Source organism: Anomaloglossus baeobatrachus, chromosome 5, assembly GCF_048569485.1.
Source record: "Anomaloglossus baeobatrachus isolate aAnoBae1 chromosome 5, aAnoBae1.hap1, whole genome shotgun sequence".
NCBI lineage: Eukaryota > Metazoa > Chordata > Amphibia > Anura > Aromobatidae > Anomaloglossus > Anomaloglossus baeobatrachus.
In genome coordinates, this window is record NC_134357.1 from 113,804,229 (window position 1) to 113,824,587 (window position 20,359).

The 20,359-nt window shown below is 41.0% G+C and overlaps 1 protein-coding gene across 3 annotated transcripts in view; it reads right to left on the reverse strand.

Moving 5' to 3' along the window:
• LOC142310932 (ATP-dependent translocase ABCB1-like) overlaps positions 1–20,359 on the reverse strand; it is an 86,615-nt gene that overhangs the window by 20,772 nt on the left and 45,484 nt on the right. For all 3 annotated transcript variants that reach the window (XM_075348778.1, XM_075348779.1, XM_075348777.1), the window contains exons 10-23: positions 20,018–20,195; positions 19,016–19,129; positions 15,745–15,855; positions 13,907–14,032; positions 13,592–13,795; positions 12,956–13,126; positions 12,712–12,873; positions 12,161–12,412; positions 11,925–12,077; positions 11,720–11,824; positions 11,397–11,474; positions 9,708–9,791; positions 8,479–8,682; positions 2,964–3,064 (exon numbers count right to left, since the gene is read on the reverse strand). In XM_075348778.1, the coding sequence (XP_075204893.1) occupies positions 2,964–3,064; positions 8,479–8,682; positions 9,708–9,791; positions 11,397–11,474; positions 11,720–11,824; positions 11,925–12,077; positions 12,161–12,412; positions 12,712–12,873; positions 12,956–13,126; positions 13,592–13,795; positions 13,907–14,032; positions 15,745–15,855; positions 19,016–19,129; positions 20,018–20,195 (2,043 nt within the window). The remainder of the gene's footprint in view (positions 1–2,963; positions 3,065–8,478; positions 8,683–9,707; positions 9,792–11,396; positions 11,475–11,719; positions 11,825–11,924; positions 12,078–12,160; positions 12,413–12,711; positions 12,874–12,955; positions 13,127–13,591; positions 13,796–13,906; positions 14,033–15,744; positions 15,856–19,015; positions 19,130–20,017; positions 20,196–20,359) is intronic.

Here is a 20,359-nt window from a genome sequence, read left to right on the forward strand (position 1 = left end):
TTGACCAAGTATGAGTGCTGTTCACAAGTTTGGGGAGGGTCTTAATTAGTCAGAAAAGGCTGGAAAAAGAGATAATTAATCCAAACATGTGAAGCTCATTGTTCTTTGTGCCTGAAATACTTCTTAATACTTTAGGGGAAAAAAACAGAATTCTGGTGGTTTGAGGGGTTGAATAATAAATGACCCTCTGAATAAACTTTTCACAATTTAAAAAAAAAAATAAAATGAAATAACATTCTTTTTTGCTGCAGTGCATTTCACACTTCCAGGCTGATTATTATATATATATATATATATATATATATATATATATATATATATATATATATAAATAAATCTCTCATATATATAGACATATCTATATATATAATTGCCTTATTCTGTCTGCCTGTCTGTCTTGCTCCAAAATTGTGTCCTTACGGTGACACAAAGCTGATTGGCCGCTGGGCTCGCCATGGCCCCGCCCCCCCCGCACGGATTGGCCGCTCGCCTCGGCTCCTCCCCCCGCACGGATTGGCCGCTCGCCTCGCCTCGGGTCCGCCCCCCCCCCCGCACGGATTGGACGCTCGCCCAGGCCCCGCCCCCCACACGGAATGGCTTCTCGCCCCGAGGTGAGCGCATCAAGGTCCTGCAGTGGCGGAACACACACACACACACACATAAGAACAGACACTCAGACTCACACACTTTCACTCAGACTCACACTCACATCAGATCGCATCCACGTCCTGCAGCGGCGGAACACACACACCTCACACACACATAAGAACAGACACACACACACACACACATCAGATCACACTCACTCTCACATAAACTTCACACACACACATCAGATCGCATCCACATACTCACAACATCCCATGATATCGCTTGCTTCTCGGCGGCGATACTGTGCAGTGATCTTCCAGGACCTGCCGGAGGATCACATGGCCGGAAGCATGTGGTATCTCCGGATGTTGTGAGTGTGTCAGCGCGTATGTGCGATATCGTCAGTGTGTGTGTGTATGCGGATGTGTGTGTGTGAGTGTGTGTGAGTGTATGCGATCGGATGTGTGTGAGTGTGTGTGTGTGTGTGTGTGTGTGTGTGTGTGTGAGTGTATGCGATCGGATCTGTGAGTGTCGGCAGAGGAGCACGGCGTGCAGCACAGCTGCTGGGACCGCCCACCGGTGGGCACAGGGAGAAGTGGGGTGTGTGTGTGAGTGTATGCGATCAGATGTGTGCGTGTTTACTGTCTGATGTGTGACTGTGGAGCACGATGGGGGGTGCACAGCATGGGGGATGGAGCACGATGGGGGGTGCACAGCATGGGAGATGGAGCACGATGGGGAGTGCGCAGCATGGGGGATGGAGCACGATGGGGAGTGCGCAGCATGGGGGATGGAGCACGATGGGGAGTGCGCAGCATGGGGGATGGAGCACGATGGGGAGTGCGCAGCATGGGGGATGGAGCACGATGGGGAGTGCGCAGCATGGGGGATGGAGGACAATGGGGGGTGCGCAGCATGGGGGATGGAGCACAATGGGGGGGTGTGCAGCATGGAGGATGGAGCACAATGGGGGGTGCGCAGCATGGAGGATGGAGCACGTTTGGGAGTGCGCAGCATGGGGGATGGAGCACGATGGGGAGTGCGCAGCATGGGGGATGGAGCACGATGGGGAGTGCGCAGCATGGGGGATGGAGCACGATGGGGTGTGCGCAGCATGGGGGATGGAGCACGATGGGGAGTGCGCAGCATGGGGGATGGAGCACGATGGGGAGTGCGCAGCATGGGGGATGGAGCACGATGGGGAGTGCGCAGCATGGGGGATGGAGCACGATGGGGTGTGCGCAGCATGGGGGATGGAGCACGATGGGGTGTGTGCAGCATGAGGGATGGAGCACGATGGGGAGTGCACAGCATGGGGGATGGAGCACGATGGGGAGTGCACAGCATGGGGGATGGAGCACGTTTGGGAGTGCGCAGGATGGGGGATGGAGCACGATGGGGAATGCGCAGCATGGGGGATGGAGCACGATGGGGAATGCGCAGCATGGAGGATGGAGCACAATGGGGAGTGGGGATGGAGCACGATGGGGGATGGAGCACGATGGGGGGTGCGCAGCATGGGGGATGGAGCACGATGGGGGGTGGACCACGATGGGGGGTGCACACCTCCCCCCAAAACACACACACACACACACACACACACACACACTGCACAACACACCACACACACACTGGGAACCACAAACACCGCCCTACACAGACACACACACAACGCCGCAGACACACAACACCCAACACACAAACACCGCGGCACACACAAATATACGCACATACCGCACAACACACACATTGCACAAAACATACCTCCCCCCAAAACACACACCCAAACAAACCGCGCAACACACATACACAATGATACAGACACACGGCGCTCCACAAATAACGACACACAACGCAACACACAAACAACACCGCTCTCACCCCCCGCTACACCCAGAACATGTACAGCCCCTACACAAACACTTGGTAACTACACACAACAACATATATATATATATATATATATATATATATATATATATATATATATAATAAATATATATATATATATATATATATATATATATATATATATATATATATATATATATATAAACAAAAATCATACATTAACTACACAATACGTAAATTCTAGAATACCCGATGCGTAGAATCGGGCCACCTTCTAGTATATCTATATATATCATGCCTTGCTTAACTTTGGAGCAGAGATTAACTCAACGAATCTAGAAAACAATGCGCTACAATCTTCTAGAAGGGTGGTCCTTTAAAAAGAATCTAATATTGAAAATGAAAGATTCATCAAGGAAAAAGAGGTCTCCTAAGAAAGTAGTCTTTGAAGTTTCTGTAATTGATGCAATTACAACAGTGCTATAGGTACATCATTATGGCCGACCAATACTGTCACTTACTTGTAAGGACCGCTTAAACTTTCATTATAGAGATCAAAAAATGCCTGTTCTCTTGTCAGGGAAACAACGGTTCTTATATTTTCAACGGCCTCAGTGGAAATCTGCATGAGAAATGGAAACAGGTATTACACAAGAATATAAAATCATTAAACAAAAATGTTATGATTCTAAAACGCTTTCATTTTAAAAATATAAAATAAATGTGCATAAGTAGGATTTTTTTTTTTATCATTTCCATGTAACTCCACTTCTATCCCGACAGACGTGACCGCTGCAACCAATCACATGTCTAAAAGGTTAGAACACTGTGTTCATAAACTGGCGGGATATCTTGGTAGGATTGAACTAGTGATGAGCGAGCGTGCTCGGCACTCAATCAAGCATCTGAGATCTCAGGTACTTGAGGAGCTCGGCCGAGTATTGCGGATATTTTGTCCGTGAAACAACGACCGCAACACGCAGGCTTGCTTCAGTCCATGATGTGTGCAGGCACCACAGGGAGAGACATTCACAATCTCTGAATGGCTCTCAAGGGATAAAACAATGATCTCAGACATTGGAAATGCCCTCTTTATAGCTGCTGGTATATGGACGGAGACCCGTATAGGCCAGTCATTGACTTTCCATAATGCAAGTTACTTGCGTTGAGCTTATCTGAGCATTTGACCAGCTCGAATTGAGGAACGAGCATTTTAGTGCTCACCTATCACTACCTATAACAGCTTAGATACTTTATCACTTGCACAGGGATGTTGGGTGTTATTGTAATCTTTAGCCAATTAGTTATGGAGAGTCAATGCAAGTCCTTACTGTTCACCATATTCCATGTGGGAGGGATGTCGCGGTGTGGGGGCGTTTGCTTAGATGGCCATGATTAAATCCCATTTGAGCCTGAAGGCCACTTTACACGCAACGACATCGCTAACGAGATATCGTTGGGGTCATGGAATTTGTGACGCACATGCAGCAGCGTCAGCGACATCATTGCGTGTGACACCTACGAGCAACCACTAACAATGAAAAATACTCACCTAATCGTTGATTGTTGACACGTCATTCCATTCCCAAATATCGTTGCTGGTGCTGGACGCAGGTTGTTCATCGCTCCTGAGGCAGCACACATCGCTATGTGTGACACCTTGGGAACGACAAACAACAACGTACCTGCGTTCTCCGGCAACGAGGTGGGAGTGACGGGAATGCGGCTGCTCTCTACCCCGCCGCTTCTATTGGTGGCCCGCTGAGTGCCAGCGACGTTGCTGTGGGCGGCGAACAACTTCTTTTTTAAGGGGCAGGTTCGTGCGCTGTCACAGCGACGTCGCTATGATGGTAAGTATGTGTGACGCGTACCGGCGATATTGTTCACCACGGGCAGCGATTTACCCGTGACGGCCAAACGACGGCGGCGGGTGCGATCGCTAGCGATGTCGCTGCATGTAAAGCGGCCTTTAGATCTGAATGTACAATACATAATTAAAAAAGGGGAATTCTCGTCTCATTCATTAATGGCTAAAATAGGAATATCTGAGTCTAAGAAACAGCTGAGCACGCTGTGCAATAACTCCTATAGAAGTGAATAAGCTCTGGCCCATTGTATATAGGCAGGTATTTTTACTCCAGCCATAAATGACTAAAATAGGAATACCCCTTTACATCACATATGTGATTATGGAACTTTGCATTTCTGTTCACAAGAACAATGAGAGCACAAGTTTTACAAGTACAGTATTTAGGGAGTTTATCCAGAACTGTGCCTCCGTTACTTCCAGATGTAGTATGGACTTTTACATAATTGCTGTTGACACGATTCATTTATAATGCATAGTCTTATGCGTTTTCAGCAGACAGACATTCTATTGTACAAAGAAAACATTTATTTCTGAAGAAAGTCTTCAAGAATGAAGCAGAATGTTTTACCCAAAGGACATCGCGAGTGACCACACTATTTAATGAATGCTTGTACTTTTTGGAGAACGGCAATTACTTATTGTTATGATTATGGATTATCCAATCCATCATTTCTGACAACAGAGTTGCTGCAAATTGCATCAGCAGGTTTAGATCTTATGGGAGTGAGAATATCACATGTGCGGAGAATATTTAGCAAGCATCAGATGTAATTGGACTGTTGTAAAATCTATCCTAAAAATGGTCTTAAAGGGAACCTGTCATGTCCCCAAAGGATATTAACTTGCCGATATGATCTTAATCTGCAGATTAATAACGTTCTAAAACTGTGCGACTGCTGAACTGAAAGCCTGGTTACAGGGAGGAAATAACTAGATTCCTCCTGGCAGCCTCCAGTCATAAAGGAGTGGCTATATAGTCACCACGGAGTTCACAGTAAGCAGCTGGTTGTAACCTGCCCCAGCACTGATTGACAACTGTCTCTGCAGTGTATCAATACAGAGACCGCTGTCAGTCAGTGCCGGAGGTGGTTACAACTGGCTGCTTACTGTGAACTCAGTGGTGACTGAAGCCGCTTCTCCACGATTGAAAGCCTGGTTACAGGGAGGAAATTAACTAGATTCCTCCTGGCAGCCTCCAGGTTTCAGTCATAAAGTAGTGGCTATAGTCACCACTGAGTTCACAGTAAGCAGCTGCTTGTAACCTGCCCTGGCACGGACTGACAGCTGTCTCTGCATTGTATCAGTACAGAGCCTGCTGTCAGTCAATGCCGGAGGTGGTTACAACTGACTGCTTACTGTGAACTCAGTGGTGACTAAAGTTAATTCCTCACATTTGCTGGGCTGTCACTGCGGCAGCCACAAAGCTTTAGAACATAATTAATCTGCAGATTAACCCCATATCTACTGGATAATAGCATTTTTTATTATATTTATTTTATTTATTTATTTTTTTTAAATCCCAGGTGCACTTAAATGGGAAGCCCTATAAAGACCTGCAGGGAACAGCTGAGAAGCACGTTCTCATAAGGAACTTCAACACCTATGAAATGCCATGTAGTTATATTAACTCCTTTCTTACTTTACCCTAATTTTGACTGAAAACTAAAACAGTTCTTAGAGCACTTAAAGGGGTTGTTGCTTATACATTGTTTATACATCAATGGAGGGTAATGCAGAAGAAAATCCAAACAAAAAACTTTCATGTATTAGTTCCACTTTCCACACTGACCAGCACTTCTATCCTTACAATGGCCGCTGGTGGGAGGAGCATGTGACTACCTGTCTTTCAGCTCCTCCAATTGTAACACACCTCATGGGAAAGCTGCTTTTCTATTGGAGGAGGCTGGTGGACCGGTCTGATCACATGCTCCTCCTTCAGCAGTCATTGTATGGACATAGGTACTGGTCAGTGTCTGAGGAAAGCTGCACTAACAAGAAAAAAAATAGAAATAGCCAACCACTTTAAGCCTTAAAAAGCATATAGATTTTAGAGCAAATATGTATACATCTTTTGAAAAATTCTTTCGAGAACACTCAAGCTACTTTAAAAAAAATTATCCTTAAAGATTAATCGTAGCTTTAAATTTTTATTTTATAAATCAATACTACATATAAAAATGAGCAACCTTGTAATATATGTTATCAGACAAATTTGCTTCTTTCTCTGCTAGAATTGATCAGTCATTATCAATATGATCAATTCTGAGGTAAATTCTGGATTCAGTGAAGATGAGATAGGAACATGGCCGCTACCGAGATAGGAAGATGGCCGCTACCGAGATAGGAAGATGGCCGCTACCGAGATAGGAAGATGGCCGCTACCGAGATAGGAAGATGGCCGTTACCGAGATAGGAAGATGGCCGCTACCGAGATAGGAAGATGGCCGCTACCGAGATAGGAAGATGGCCGCTACCGAGATAGGAAGATGGCCGCTACCGAGATAGGAAGATGGCCGCTACCGAGATAGGAGGATGGCCGCTACTGAGACAGGATCTCATCAGCACCAAACTGCCATCCTATGTAGATAGAAAAAAGAAGAGGGGGCAGAGCTCTGCCTCTAGCTCCTCCCTCTGCCTCTAGCTCCTCCCATCATAATACAATCTCATCAGTAACAGCTGCCATCTCCTATCTCAGTAATGGGAAAGTCTTCCCAGAATACATCTCAGAATTGAGATTTTTGATAATGACTGATCAATTCTGGCAGAGAAAAAAGCAGATTTTGTCGGATACGATTTATTACAAAGTTGCTTGTTTTTATGTATGAGATTGATTCATGAATTAAAAATGACAGTTACACTTCCAACCAATTCCTTAATATACTGACATTTCTGCACAGGTGGAACCTAAAAACTCAATTATAAAACTTTTGTTTTATAGGTGAGCTGACATTTTTACTAGTCGCTTACTGGTACTATACAGGTTTTAGATGCAGAACTTCTCTTCCACATCAACCAATCAGCAGTAAAATGTTATACTGGCATAAAAATACAAGCACATGTGCTATTAGGTTATTGATTTCTCAGGTTGAGTTCATGCTGATAACATACTTCACCCTATCATTGCCAAACATCATGATACTTTAAATAATAAATTAGGTTGTCAGATTAGAGATCAGTTTAGGACACCAATCTATGTAATTTAAACCCTTTCTTTTATATTTCATATATATAATAAAGAGGAAATATGTTCCAAAATGAAGCACTTTCCCATGCATCACATACTGCTGGTTTACAGATTCAAAATAACAGCAGTAACCTGCAAGCAGGTGAATATTGCCCAATAGTCCAATATATCAAAAGTAATAGCAGGGACTAAAACTTAACTTTTAATATTCCAGATAAAATATATCAACATTACAAAAGTGCAGTAAAATTGCCAAATGGCTATAAACTGAAGTGGTCTCACCCAGATGTTCTCCAGGGATAAAAGGACACACCGATCCAGGGTTAATCAGAGGCGGAAAAAATCAGGGTAAAGCATTGGGAGATGGTAAGATATAAACCCTGTCGTGCCCGGTGCCAATGCTTCCGCCCTGACAAGGGCAGCGCCCAAGTGAGCTGTCTGCCCCACAACCAAAGAAAAAGAAGCGTTCTCCCACGAACGCTTCTTTTTCTTTGGTTGTGGGGCAGACAGCTCACTTGGGCGCTGCCCTTGTCAGGGCGGAAGCATTGGCACCGGGCACGACAGGGTTTATATCTTACCATCTCCCAATGCTTTACCCTGATTTTTTCCGCCTCTGATTAACCCTGGATCGGTGTGTCCTTTTATCCCTGGAGAACATCTGGGTGAGACCACTTCAGTTTATAGCCATTTGGCAATTTTACTGCACTTTTGTAATGTTGATATATTTTATCTGGAATATTAAAAGTTAAGTTTTAGTCCCTGCTATTACTTTTGGTTTACAGATTCATCAAATGTTTCCCAATTGCTCTAATGAAATGTAGCCTTTTGTCCTGAAAGGATATTTTATGACCCTCATAAATTGTCGTCTTAAACTCTCCAGGTGTTTGATTATTTAATTAAATCTCCAAATCTTTTATACACAAGACAGAAAATGACTTGAAGTTGCCAAATCTATCACATTTTGACAATTAAACTGACTTACTCTTCCAGCTTCTTCTAAAGCCTTTTGATCCTTTGATGCATGGCCAGCCATTGATTTCATTCTAATAAAATTTGCACCAATCAAAAAGGGAATACAAGCCAAAATAAGCAGCGTTAGCTGCCAGCCGTGCACAAACGCAATTATGATCGCTGCCAGCAGAGTGCATATAGTCATGGTGATCAGTCCAATACGGCTACCAGTGGCCTAAATAAAGAAAGAATAGAGTAATATAAAACGTCATATACAAGAAACTAATATGAAACATAAAACAAAAAGTAAATTAAATGCATAAAAATCCAAGTAATATTTGCTTTTTTCCCCTTCAATGTTGGTCAATTCAAGTCACATAATGTGAAAACAGCTCCCCTTTCCAACAGACTATCAAAAAAGGGGTGGGATATAAGAAATATGTAGAGGTGGCATCAACCAATTCAAGAACTGGTCATTACTTGATTTGAAGCACACATTTTTCTATGTATAGTGGGAATAAAAATTAATATATACATTATGGAAACCAAGACTTCATAAACAAAATTTAAAAGACCGAAAATATGGTTATGATTAGAGATGAGCAAACCCGAGGTTTGGTGTTCATAGCAAACACCAAGTTTGCCAAAAAAAAAAAACACAGAGTTTCGGTTCGGAGTTCAGGTGCTTTACGTATGAATACCACTCAAGCGAGTATCACGGTGTTTGGGTACGCTCGGTGCTCAGCGCAGTGTGAGCCGCTTGCAGTGTTTGTTTGGCTCGCTAACAACAGCATGATCGGATGTAGTGTGCACCAAAACAAAATAAATAGATTTAAAAAAAATAAATAAATAGAATTGGGAAAACCCCACCCTTTCCTGGAAGTGTTCTGTTTATGGCTGGCTGCATGTGGGCAGAGACCCGAACTACCCAATTAGAGATTTCCATTGGGGTTCAAGTCATGTCCGGGTCCCAAACCGAACTTTATCTAAAATCCGGCTGAACCCACCGAACTTCGACGGGTCAACTCATCTCTAGTCATGATACAATGTGAGCAAAGCATTCATACAGAAGACACTTCTCGCTTCCTCCACTAATAATTACACCAAGGAGAAAGTGACAAGCAAAAGTTGACGTATCAGATCCAGATGTAGGGAAAACACCAAGAAAGTCAGCTTCGCCGCTGTAGGATAAAGTATTTTTTAATCTACACTATTGACTGATCTTAGTATTAGAAAATAAAGTGCATAATTTATACATACGCCTTTCACTTGAGATGCATCTGTTGCAAGTCTGGTAAGCAAAACGCCAACTGCATTTGCATGATCATCAAAGAATCCAATTTCCTATTAAGAAATACAAGTATAAAAAAAAAAAACAAGATTAAAATTAGATATGGTATTCCCATCTTTTTCTGTCTAAATGCATTTTTTTCATGCCTTAAATTTTTAATACAAGTTTCCACACAAATTCTTTAACCAGGCATACGGGTCTTACAATAGTTAAATCTACTCAACATGCCTGCAGGCCAAAAAATGTAATATGTGAGTAATAGAGATGATCGAATCTGCTAAAAGCTGAACGACTTGGCAAAGTTATATGCAGAGAAGTTATTCGTCTCAGCTTGAATGCTCCCTATCTCTCCAAACACATAGTATATGTGGGTCCTGAAGGAAAAAAAAATAAAATAAAATATTTATATATAATATATATATATATATATATATATATATATATATATATAATCTCCAAACACATATAGTATAATAGTATATGTGGGTCCGGAAGGAGCAAAAAAAATTATATATATATATATTACACACGCACACACACACCTCATCTATCTCGCCACCACACAGCCCACTGTCTGGTCCATCATGCCACTCTTTCCTTCTCCCGTCGCACATATCCTCTCCATTCCAGGATTCTGTGTAGGATAGGAGGAGGAAAAAAAAGAGCAGAGGACTGGAGGGCATGCTGCAAAGGCAAATAATGAATAGTAAAGATTGAAAGAAAGTGGTGAAACTAAGCTAAAAAGCATAAAATTTGAGAAAACTGAACAGTTATGAGTGGGAAAACATTCTTATCACATGCTCAAAGGTGAATGTTGACTTCTCTATAAACAGGTCATCATTTTCTTATGATTTGAGGTAGTGTACATGAATTGAGGTTGAACAGGCACAATAGGGTGGCCTACAACCCATAAAAAGTACAATACACACACACACACACACACACATCTATAGAGTATCTGGTAAGAACATGTTAAGCATAACAAACTATTATGGGGGAAAAAAAACCCACATTTCTGAAGTATCCAATAGATAGTCAATATCAGAGGAGGACTGACTCAACAACCTACCCATCCACTGGCGGACACAGACAGAAGAGGGCCCCTGTGCAAGCATATATGGGCCCTTTGGAGTCCAATGTCTCATCGTAGTGCACAATTGCACCTGCTTTGCTGGTAGAAATGAACCCCCTTCCCTCTTGTCCCCCTGTGTGACTGCGCAAGTTGCACCAATGATATGTTCGCCCCTGTGCTCTTCAGTCGGGGGTGAGGGCAGCAGCCTATTTTTTGTTACTTTGCGTCATATACCAGAACGCTGAAGATTTAGTATTGGCCGATTTGTCCCATTCTTACAATTATGCTCTCTACATTATGACAAGCCATAGAGAAAATGCTTTACAATTCAAATCATTATTTTTCTTAAATTTTGCTGCAAAGTTTCTTTTCATCTGTGACATAACACTCCAACATTAAACAAAACATTGGTTTAATCAGTTTGCAATTTTACTATTTTTCAATCCGTGAGACATGTAGAACACAGTGAAAAAATTAATGGTTGGTGTCATTTCAGTGGTCTACATGAGCACCATAACACCCGAAAGATCAAACAACTGAGATGAAGTGAAATTCATCTCCCTTTGTTAATTTGCTTAGCACCTACCTGTCGGAGCAATGCTTTAAAGGATAATGATCTTAATCTCATTGTTAAATTTTCTCCAGATATTCCAAAAGCGAAACCCTAGCATAAGAAAATGAATTAGATATTATTATAGGTTTTGTAAAGGTTTTACATAAAATACGTTTAGTAAGTCAAAAAAGTAAACAAATGAGATTATATATTATTTATTCAAATTTAATTCAAATTGATTACAAAGTTCCTTGTGCCATCAGTTTACTAATGAAGATTATGTATATATACACTCATACTGATCAGAACATCTACGAGTAGCAAGTATCTTAGTGAATGGAAACTAATATACACACCATGATGACGTATACAATCAGACTGATCACTCCAAGAGTAAGAAACATTAGTGAAAGTAGAATGGTCCGCTGGCTTTTTTCTTCCTCATTAGTGATGCTGAATGCCTATGGAAACAACATATACATGTTGGCTCATAATATAATTGGAATGTACAGGTGTATATATACACACACACTATTGTTATGACTATTGATAAATTCTTACCCCAATAACTTTCCCAAAAATGACAGCAAATGTTGGGTAAATGCCTCCACAAATGGCTGCAGCAATGACCCCAATGACTATGTAGAACCCTTCTGGTTTGTTGAGTGCCAGTATCTTGTTAAGGGAGAAATCGGGAAGTTCTTCTTGAACCACCTGTAAGAAAAAGATTCTAAATGTATTTGATCTAGATCACATTTGTACATAAAAATAGTCTTTCCCTGGTTACATGTCTTTACCTCCTTTGTATCCTTTGTTTCCTTGGCAGATTTCTTTGATTTTCTTCTTGTAGATCTTCGACTCAGTCTCCTGCTGGATAGTCTATGCAGCTCATTTCGGTTCATGGTGTCGGCGGCATCAGGCTTTTGCAAGTCTACATCAATCTCTACATATTCATTTTTATCTTCATAATCAAACATTTCTCCTTCATCCTCATCTTCGTCAACTCCATCAGATTCACTGCCTTCGCTCTCTTCGGCTTTATCATAATTCTATTCAGAAAAAAAAAAAGTGCAATGTTTAGGATTCACAGTAGGCACAAACCTACTGTTATCATACATGTTGATAATGTTTGATAAATCCCTTCAAGTGGGTATGGTATAATTGCTCATAAACTATAGCAGACAAGAAAAACAGATTACTGGGGGTTTCTATAGATTACATACATTATACACACACATACATACATACACACAGAGATATCTATCTACCTATATTTATCTATATACGTGTATATATGTATATCTCTATCTATACATGATACTTTTGTTAATTTAATAAAATGTTGTACCTGCAACATCACAAGTGTATAGTACACCCCCTTTTTATTCATGAGATCATCATGGGACCCCTGTTCCACCACAACCCCATTGTGAAATCCAGCGATGACATCAGCTGTACGGATAGTAGACAGCCGGTGAGCAATCACAATTGTGGTTCGGCCAGCTCTTGCCTGGTGAAACAGAAGACTATTATAAATCCCTTCCAGATGGGGTAGACATCATTAATCATACTATGCTTATATGTAAAATTACCTTATCCAAAGCATTTTGCACAATACGTTCACTTTGAGTGTCCAAAGCTGATGTGGCTTCATCAAGCAGCAGAATTTTAGGGTTACGGACTAGGGCCCGCGCAATTGCTATTCTCTGCTTTTGTCCTCCACTGAGCTGAGCTCCTCTTTCACCTACCATCGTGTCCAAACCCTGAAACAAAGAAAAAAACATTAAAAAAAACAACACAAAAAGGTCAGTCTAACATGGTTACCATTAATATTATTGAGTTCTAAGGTAACGCAATGATTTTTTTATACCTAAACTGACTCTTCAGTTGATCTGCAGACTTTTACACTAATGAATGCGAACAGATTAATTAGCTTTTATATAGAGGACCAAATAGATTGGCCGACAGTAATGCAATGTTCCACTGAGAAAATGGAGAAGGCACAGATATTGGCACTTTCCATGTGAAGCTAAACAATACCACATAGCAAGTGTAAAATACCAAACCTCTCAAGTTCTTTTAGAAAATGAACAATTTTCCAAATCTGTTTGAACTGGATATCATCTTTACAAAGAAAACATCTATTTAAGGCTGAATGGCCCTTCATAGCAGAAATTGCACATGACCTCAAGCTTTTCATAGAGTGTATGTAATTAATAATTCCTTACATCTGGGAGCTTAGATATGAAATCAAAGGCGTTGGCTTCTTTGGTTGCTTGAATGATCTCGCCTTCAGTAACATCTTCTCTTCCATAGCGAATATTTTCCCTGATTGTTGTTCCAAACAAGACTGGTTCTTGGCTGACAACTCCAATATTTTCTCTTAGCCACTTGACATTGAGTGTTCGGACATCATGTCCATCAACCGTAACCTACGACAATAGCCAACACAAAAAATAATGTATTATGGGAATCTCAAGCTAACTCTGAAACAAACATTTGAGATGTTATTGACTAGGGTAGGGTTTTTTTTCCATTCGTACCTCCCCTGCAAGAGGATCATAGAATCTTTGCAGTAGTTGAATGGTTGTACTTTTTCCACAGCCACTGGACCCCACAAGGGCAATAGTCTTTCCAGCTTCAACTTTAAGAGTAAGACCTTTTAAAATCTGAAAGGAACAACATATTCAGATCTTCTCATTTACTCAGTTATTGGTACTAATTATATTATATATAATATACATACACACACAGTGCCTACAAGTAGTCTTCAACCCCCTGCAGATTTAGCAGGTTTGATAAGATGCAAATAAGTTAGAGCCTGCAAACTTCAAACAAGAGCAGGATTTATTAACAGATGCATAAATCTTACAAACCAACAAGTTATGTTGCTCAGTTAAATTTTAATAAATTTTCAACATAAAAGTGTGGGTCAATTATTATTCAACCACTAGGTTTAATATTTTGTGTAATAACCCTTGTTTGCAATTACAGCTAATAATCGTCTTTTATAAGACCTGATCAGGCCGGCACAGGTCTCTGGAGTTATCTTGGCCCACTCCTCCATGCAGATCTTCTCCAAGTTATCTAGGTTCTTTGGGTGTCTCATAGGGACTTTAATCCGGAGCTCCTTCCACAAGTTTTCAATTGGGTTAAGGTCAGGAGACTGACTAGGGCACTGCAACACCTTGATTTTTTCCCTCTTGAACCAGGCCTTGGTTTTCTTGGCTGTGTGCTTTGGGTCGTTGTCTTGTTAGAAGATGAAATGACGACCCATCTTAAGATCCTTGATGGAGGAGCGGAGGTTTTTGGCCAAAATCTCCAGGTAGGCCGTGCTATCCATCTTCCCATGGATGCGGACCAGATGGCCAGGCCCCTTGGCTGAGAAACAGCCCCACAGCATGATGCTGCCACCACCATGCTTGACTGTAGGGATGGTATTCTTGGGGTCGTATGCAGTGCCATCCAGTCTCCAAACGTCACGTGTGTGGTTGGCACCAAAGATCTCGATCTTGGTCTCATCAGACCAGAGAACCTTGAACCAGTCTGTCTCAGAGTTCTCCAAGTGATCATGAGCAAACTGTAGATGAGCCTTGACATGACGTTTTGAAAGTAAAAGGTACCTTACGGGCTCGTCTGGAACGGAGACCATTGCAGTGGAGTACGTTACTTATGGTATTGACTGAAACCAATGTCCCCACTGCCATGAGATCTTCTCGGAGCTCCTTCCTTGTTGTCCTTGGGTTAGCCTTGACTCTTCGGACAAGCCTGGCCTCGGCACGGGTGGAAACTTTCAAAGGCTGTCCAGGCCGTGGAAGGCTAACAGTAGTTCCATAAGCCTTCCACTTCCGGATGATGCTCCCAACAGTGGAGACAGGTAGGCCCAACTCCTTGGAAAGGGTTTTGTACCCCTTGCCAGCCTTGTGACCCTCCACGATCTTGTCTCTGATGGCCTTGGAATGCTCCTTTGTCTTTCCCATGTTGACCAAGTATGAGTGCTGTTCACAAGTTTGGGGAGGGTCTTAATTAGTCAGAAAAGGCTGGAAATAGAGATAATTAATCCAAACATGTGAAGCTCATTGTTCTTTGTGCCTGAAATACTTCTTAATACTTTAGGGGAACCAAACAGAATTCTGGTGGTTTGAGGGGTTGAATAATAAATGACCCTCTGAATAAACTTTTCACAATTTAAAAAAAAAAAAAAATGAAATAACATTCTTTTTTGCTGCAGTGCATTTCACACTTCCAGGCTGATCTACAGTCCAAATGTCACAATGCCAAGTTAATTCCGAATGTGTAAACCTGCTAAATCTGCAGGGGGTTGAATACTACTTGTAGGCACTGTATATATATATAAAAATAAAATTTGATGTACACTTACCTGTATATCAGGTCTACTTGGATAACAGAATTGGATATTCTTGAACTCAATGTGTCCTGTAAGTTTATCTGGTTTGTGTCCTTCATGGGAGCTACTGTCAATTGGCCGCTCCTGAAAATGAAAAAATTATAACATGAAATGCAATTTGTGACTGAATATACACATATTATAATAGGTTAGTAAATGTAAATCTACAAATCCAAATCTGAAAACTCAAGCTGGCAATTAGAGTAACTCAGGGTCTGCCTCTGACAAGCAGTGAACAATGGAGCCTCATTCTGAGAATGAGACTCCATAGGAATCGATGGGCGTTGCAGGACATTACGCAATTGGAATATGTTGGAACGCCACAAATTTAGGAATTAAAAAGAAATCCAGAAATGAGGGAGTGTTTAGTCAAATAAACTTTTCTTTCCGGGTGTTGGGATTTTTTTGTTTTTTTTTTTAACTCTACACTTGCTAGGTTAGTAATGGGTGGGTCTGATAAACGCCCAGCCATTGCGTTCCCTAGGGTTTGAAGCCAACTGTCCATTCACAGCAGACATCAACTCCATAAACCATTACCCTGATTGCCATTGCACCAGGGCAAATCGGGAAAAACTGGGCAAAAGCACCAGAATTGGCGCATCTAATAGATGGACCACTTCTGGGGTGGCTGTGGGCTGCTATTATTAGGCTGGGCAAGGCCAAATTACCATGGACATTTCCACCTTGATAATACCAAACCCTACGTGTCAGCTTTAACTTGGCTGATTATTTAAAAAAAAAAATAAAAAAAGGCATGGTCCGCCCTTTTTTTATTTAAATAATATTAAAAAAAAAAAAAAACTGCTTGGGATCCTCTCTATTTTTGATAACCAGTCAAGGTAAAGCTGACAGCTGAGTGTTGCAACTAACATTGTCTGCTTTACCTACGCTGGTTATCAAAAGAGGTTACCACAGGAGTTAGTGAACTCTCTATCAATGGAAATCTTGCAGCAGAAACTGGATAAACATATAGCTGGGATGATTTAGGAAAACCTGCACTTGCAGAGGGCTGGACCTGGTGGCATTTGAGGTCCCTTCAAACTCAACCATTCTATGAGTCTATAAAAAAATAGGCTGGAGCACACATCATTTTGGTTTGTTTCTTTATTTCCAATCCACATTTGTTTGAAGGGCACTGTAATTTTAGAAGTATTTAACTAATTTTAACATTCAGCTGAATTTTCATTAAACATCATTGTGAAGTCTGCTGAAGCAGAGCCGAACGGTTTATTTAAGGACATAAACTAATTTGTAACCAGAAGGAAAGTGAACATATGTTTGTATATTTTAGCATCCACTTATATCGCCTTTCAAGATATTATGCTTAGCTTATATCTAGAAATGCTACTTGAGCTGAGCTTCTAGCCTTATACTGGATTTCTTCCCTTTGGGATTTCTGACATTTCACGTCCTTCAGGGAAGATTCTTTTTTACAGTCAGAATTTAGACGGTCGACTCTGTATTTAAGACATTTCTTATAGAACAATGAGCAAAGTCCCTCAGAATATTTTATATTTGCTCATTTATGATCCTCTATATAAGAATATACTGCACTCTCTTAGTTAGTAACCAAACAGGCTAGTTTATTAAGTGGATGCTAATTTTTTTATTGCTTGTTTAAGACAAAAAAATTCAGGATATAAATAGCGACAATTGAAATAACATTTCGGTCCTTTCCTGGACCTTGGTCACATATTGCCAGCTTATCTGTATGCTTAATTAACAGTTGAAAGGTTTTGGTTTGTAGCTCTCATGTGCGAGACAGCAATGATTGGTACCAGTGGTGATCACTATAATAGAAGCTCCAATGGGGAGAGACGTGGTTAGCGAATTGAATCCTGTGAAGTCCCATGTCGTAATCAGGTTATGGTGTTTTTTTGTAGGTTCTCAGGGTTTGTACAAAAAAAAATAATTGATTATAGGGAGTTTTCCTGTTCGATCTCAGTTCCTGGGAACCCTGAATGAATGTCAAAATCCAGTGGTAGCACGGATCTGCAATATCATGGGATCTGCTATATCGGTTCTCCGAATTGTAGGTAGTTACTCTTTTGGAAAAACCTCTGTGTGAAGAAAAGATGCCTTGCAGATTTTGCTGTCTGTTTAAAGTAGAAGAATGCCAGCTACCTGGGGAAATACCCGAGTAAATGGTAGCTGTTAGTAGAACGCTTGTGTAGTGTCCCCTCTGGCTACCATTTACTCGGGTATTTCCCCAGGTAGCTGGCATTCTTCTTCTTTAAACAGACAGCAGAGTCTGCAAGGCAGATTTTCTTCACACAGAGGTTTCTCCAAAAGAGTAACTACCTACAATTAGGAGACCCGATACAGCAGATCCCATGATATTGCAGATCAGTGCTACCACTGGATTTTAACATTCATTAAGGGTCACCAGGAACCGGAATCGAACAGGGCAATGCCCTACAATCATTTCTCTTTTTGTACAAACCCCGAGAACATACAAAAAAACCCGCCATAACCCGATTACGACACGGGACTTCACCGGATTCAATACGCTAACCACGTCTCTCCCCATTGGAGCTTCTATTGTAGTGATCACCACTGGTACCAATCATTGCTGCCTCGCACATGAGAGCTACAAACCAAAACCTTTCAACTGTTAATTAAGCATACAGATAAGCTGGCAATATGTGACCAAGGTCCAGGAAAGGACCGAAACATTATTTCAATTGTCGCTATTTATATCCTGAATTTTTTGTCTTAAACAAGCAATAAAAAAATTAGCATCCACTTAATAAACTAGTCTGTTTTGTTCCTAACTAAGAGAGTGCAGTATATTATTATATATTGGTTCCAGAGATTATCTGACCGATACTTGCACCTCTATTGTCAACCCATTATAAGTGTGTGCACACTATCCCCCTAAAATCATGTATGATCCTCGACAGACATAAATTTGGCATTTTCAACGATGGGTAATTATACACGGTTTATATATTCACACATATTAAATCCTATATAAATTTGAATGAGAATCTATGATATTTTCTTTTTTAGTTATAATAAATGACCTTTTTTATGTTCAGATCATATAATTTATGGTTTTAATTTTAAATGGTCATAGCCACCTATGTATGCAATTTGTTAAAATCAATTTCCCAGCATTTATTTGGAAGATTTTTCACATTGTCTTCCATGACTAGTTTTAGCTAGAATTTTATACATCCATCATTTTATGCTAATTGCGAATTATAGAGGCAATTTTCTGTGCAATGGCTTCAGACCTTACCTTATTGATGACCCTATAAACTTCATAGGCAGCTCCACGGGCATTCGCAATGCTCTCTAGGTTAGGAGCGGCTTGACCAAGAGAAAATGTACCGATGAGTACAGAGAAAAACACCTGTTCGAAGGAGAAAACAACGTTAAGTCACATGGGCTATTCCAGCCTATTCTACCGCGTGGCAGCATCGGGTACAAAAATTAAGAATGCATACGTAGCATATGGCTACTACTAAAAAACAAAAAAAGTTAAATTTTATTTACAGCAGCAATAGAGGGTTTATCTTCTGTCTTCAGGTGCACACCGCTCCTCTGCCTCCTTGCCAGGGTCTGGTGTACTCCTGATCATTAACTGTTTGGACTAGCAGCATGGTTGAGGTTCTAGTCCGAACTGCTCATTCTCCAAATTCTGCTACCAGATTTCCTCTGCAGCGTTAGGACGTGCCAGGGCACTGAAGCTGACAGGATGCAATGATCCTCTCAGCTTCAGAGCAGCTCTTATAAGCTCTATATCAGTGTTTCTCAACTCCAGTACTCAAGACCCAACAACAGATCATGTTTTCAGGTTTTCCTCAATATTAGACAGGGGATAATGCCATCACCTGTGCAACATTAAGGAAATCCTGAAAACATGATCTGTTGGTGGGTCTTGAGGACTGGAGTTGAGAAACACTGATCTATATCATAAAGATTGTTAGAATGCGCACCTTGCCTAGGAAACCTGCCACATCTGGTACCGTATAGGTTACCAGCCACTGGAATGATCAGTAAACGATAGCATTAAAAATCCCTCCAAAAGTTGAAAAATGCAGATGGATGAAGCTGAGAAAAGCCATGGAGATTTTTTAGTTACACAGTGAAATATGTACAGTGACGTGCAAAGACAAGGATGTGGCACGACATCTTTATTTTACTGTATAAAAAAATAAAATAAATAGAATGTCAAAAATTATTTCTTCATCAATTTTGAGCACTATCCATTAAAATGATGGAAAAAGGTTTTACTTACGATTAAAACTTTGCCAATGGAATAGACCTTAGGTTCATCAACTGTGAGTTTGGTTCCATACCAGAAAGCTAAAGCGTAGGCTCCGAAGATGAGAAACTGAGAGAGTCCCATGGACACATTAGTTGTAACTGTCTTTTTTATGCCAACTTTTTTAGCATCTAATAGATTTACATTATACCTGCCAAAGAAAAAGGAAGCATTAATCTGCAATATATTACTTAATGGCTGTATTCTTTTAATATCAGGAATAACCATTGACTACAAGTCCTTGAGTTGTACTCATCCATCAACTAGCTGTTGTCCCAAATGGTGGATCTCTTAACAATTCACATTATTAAAAGG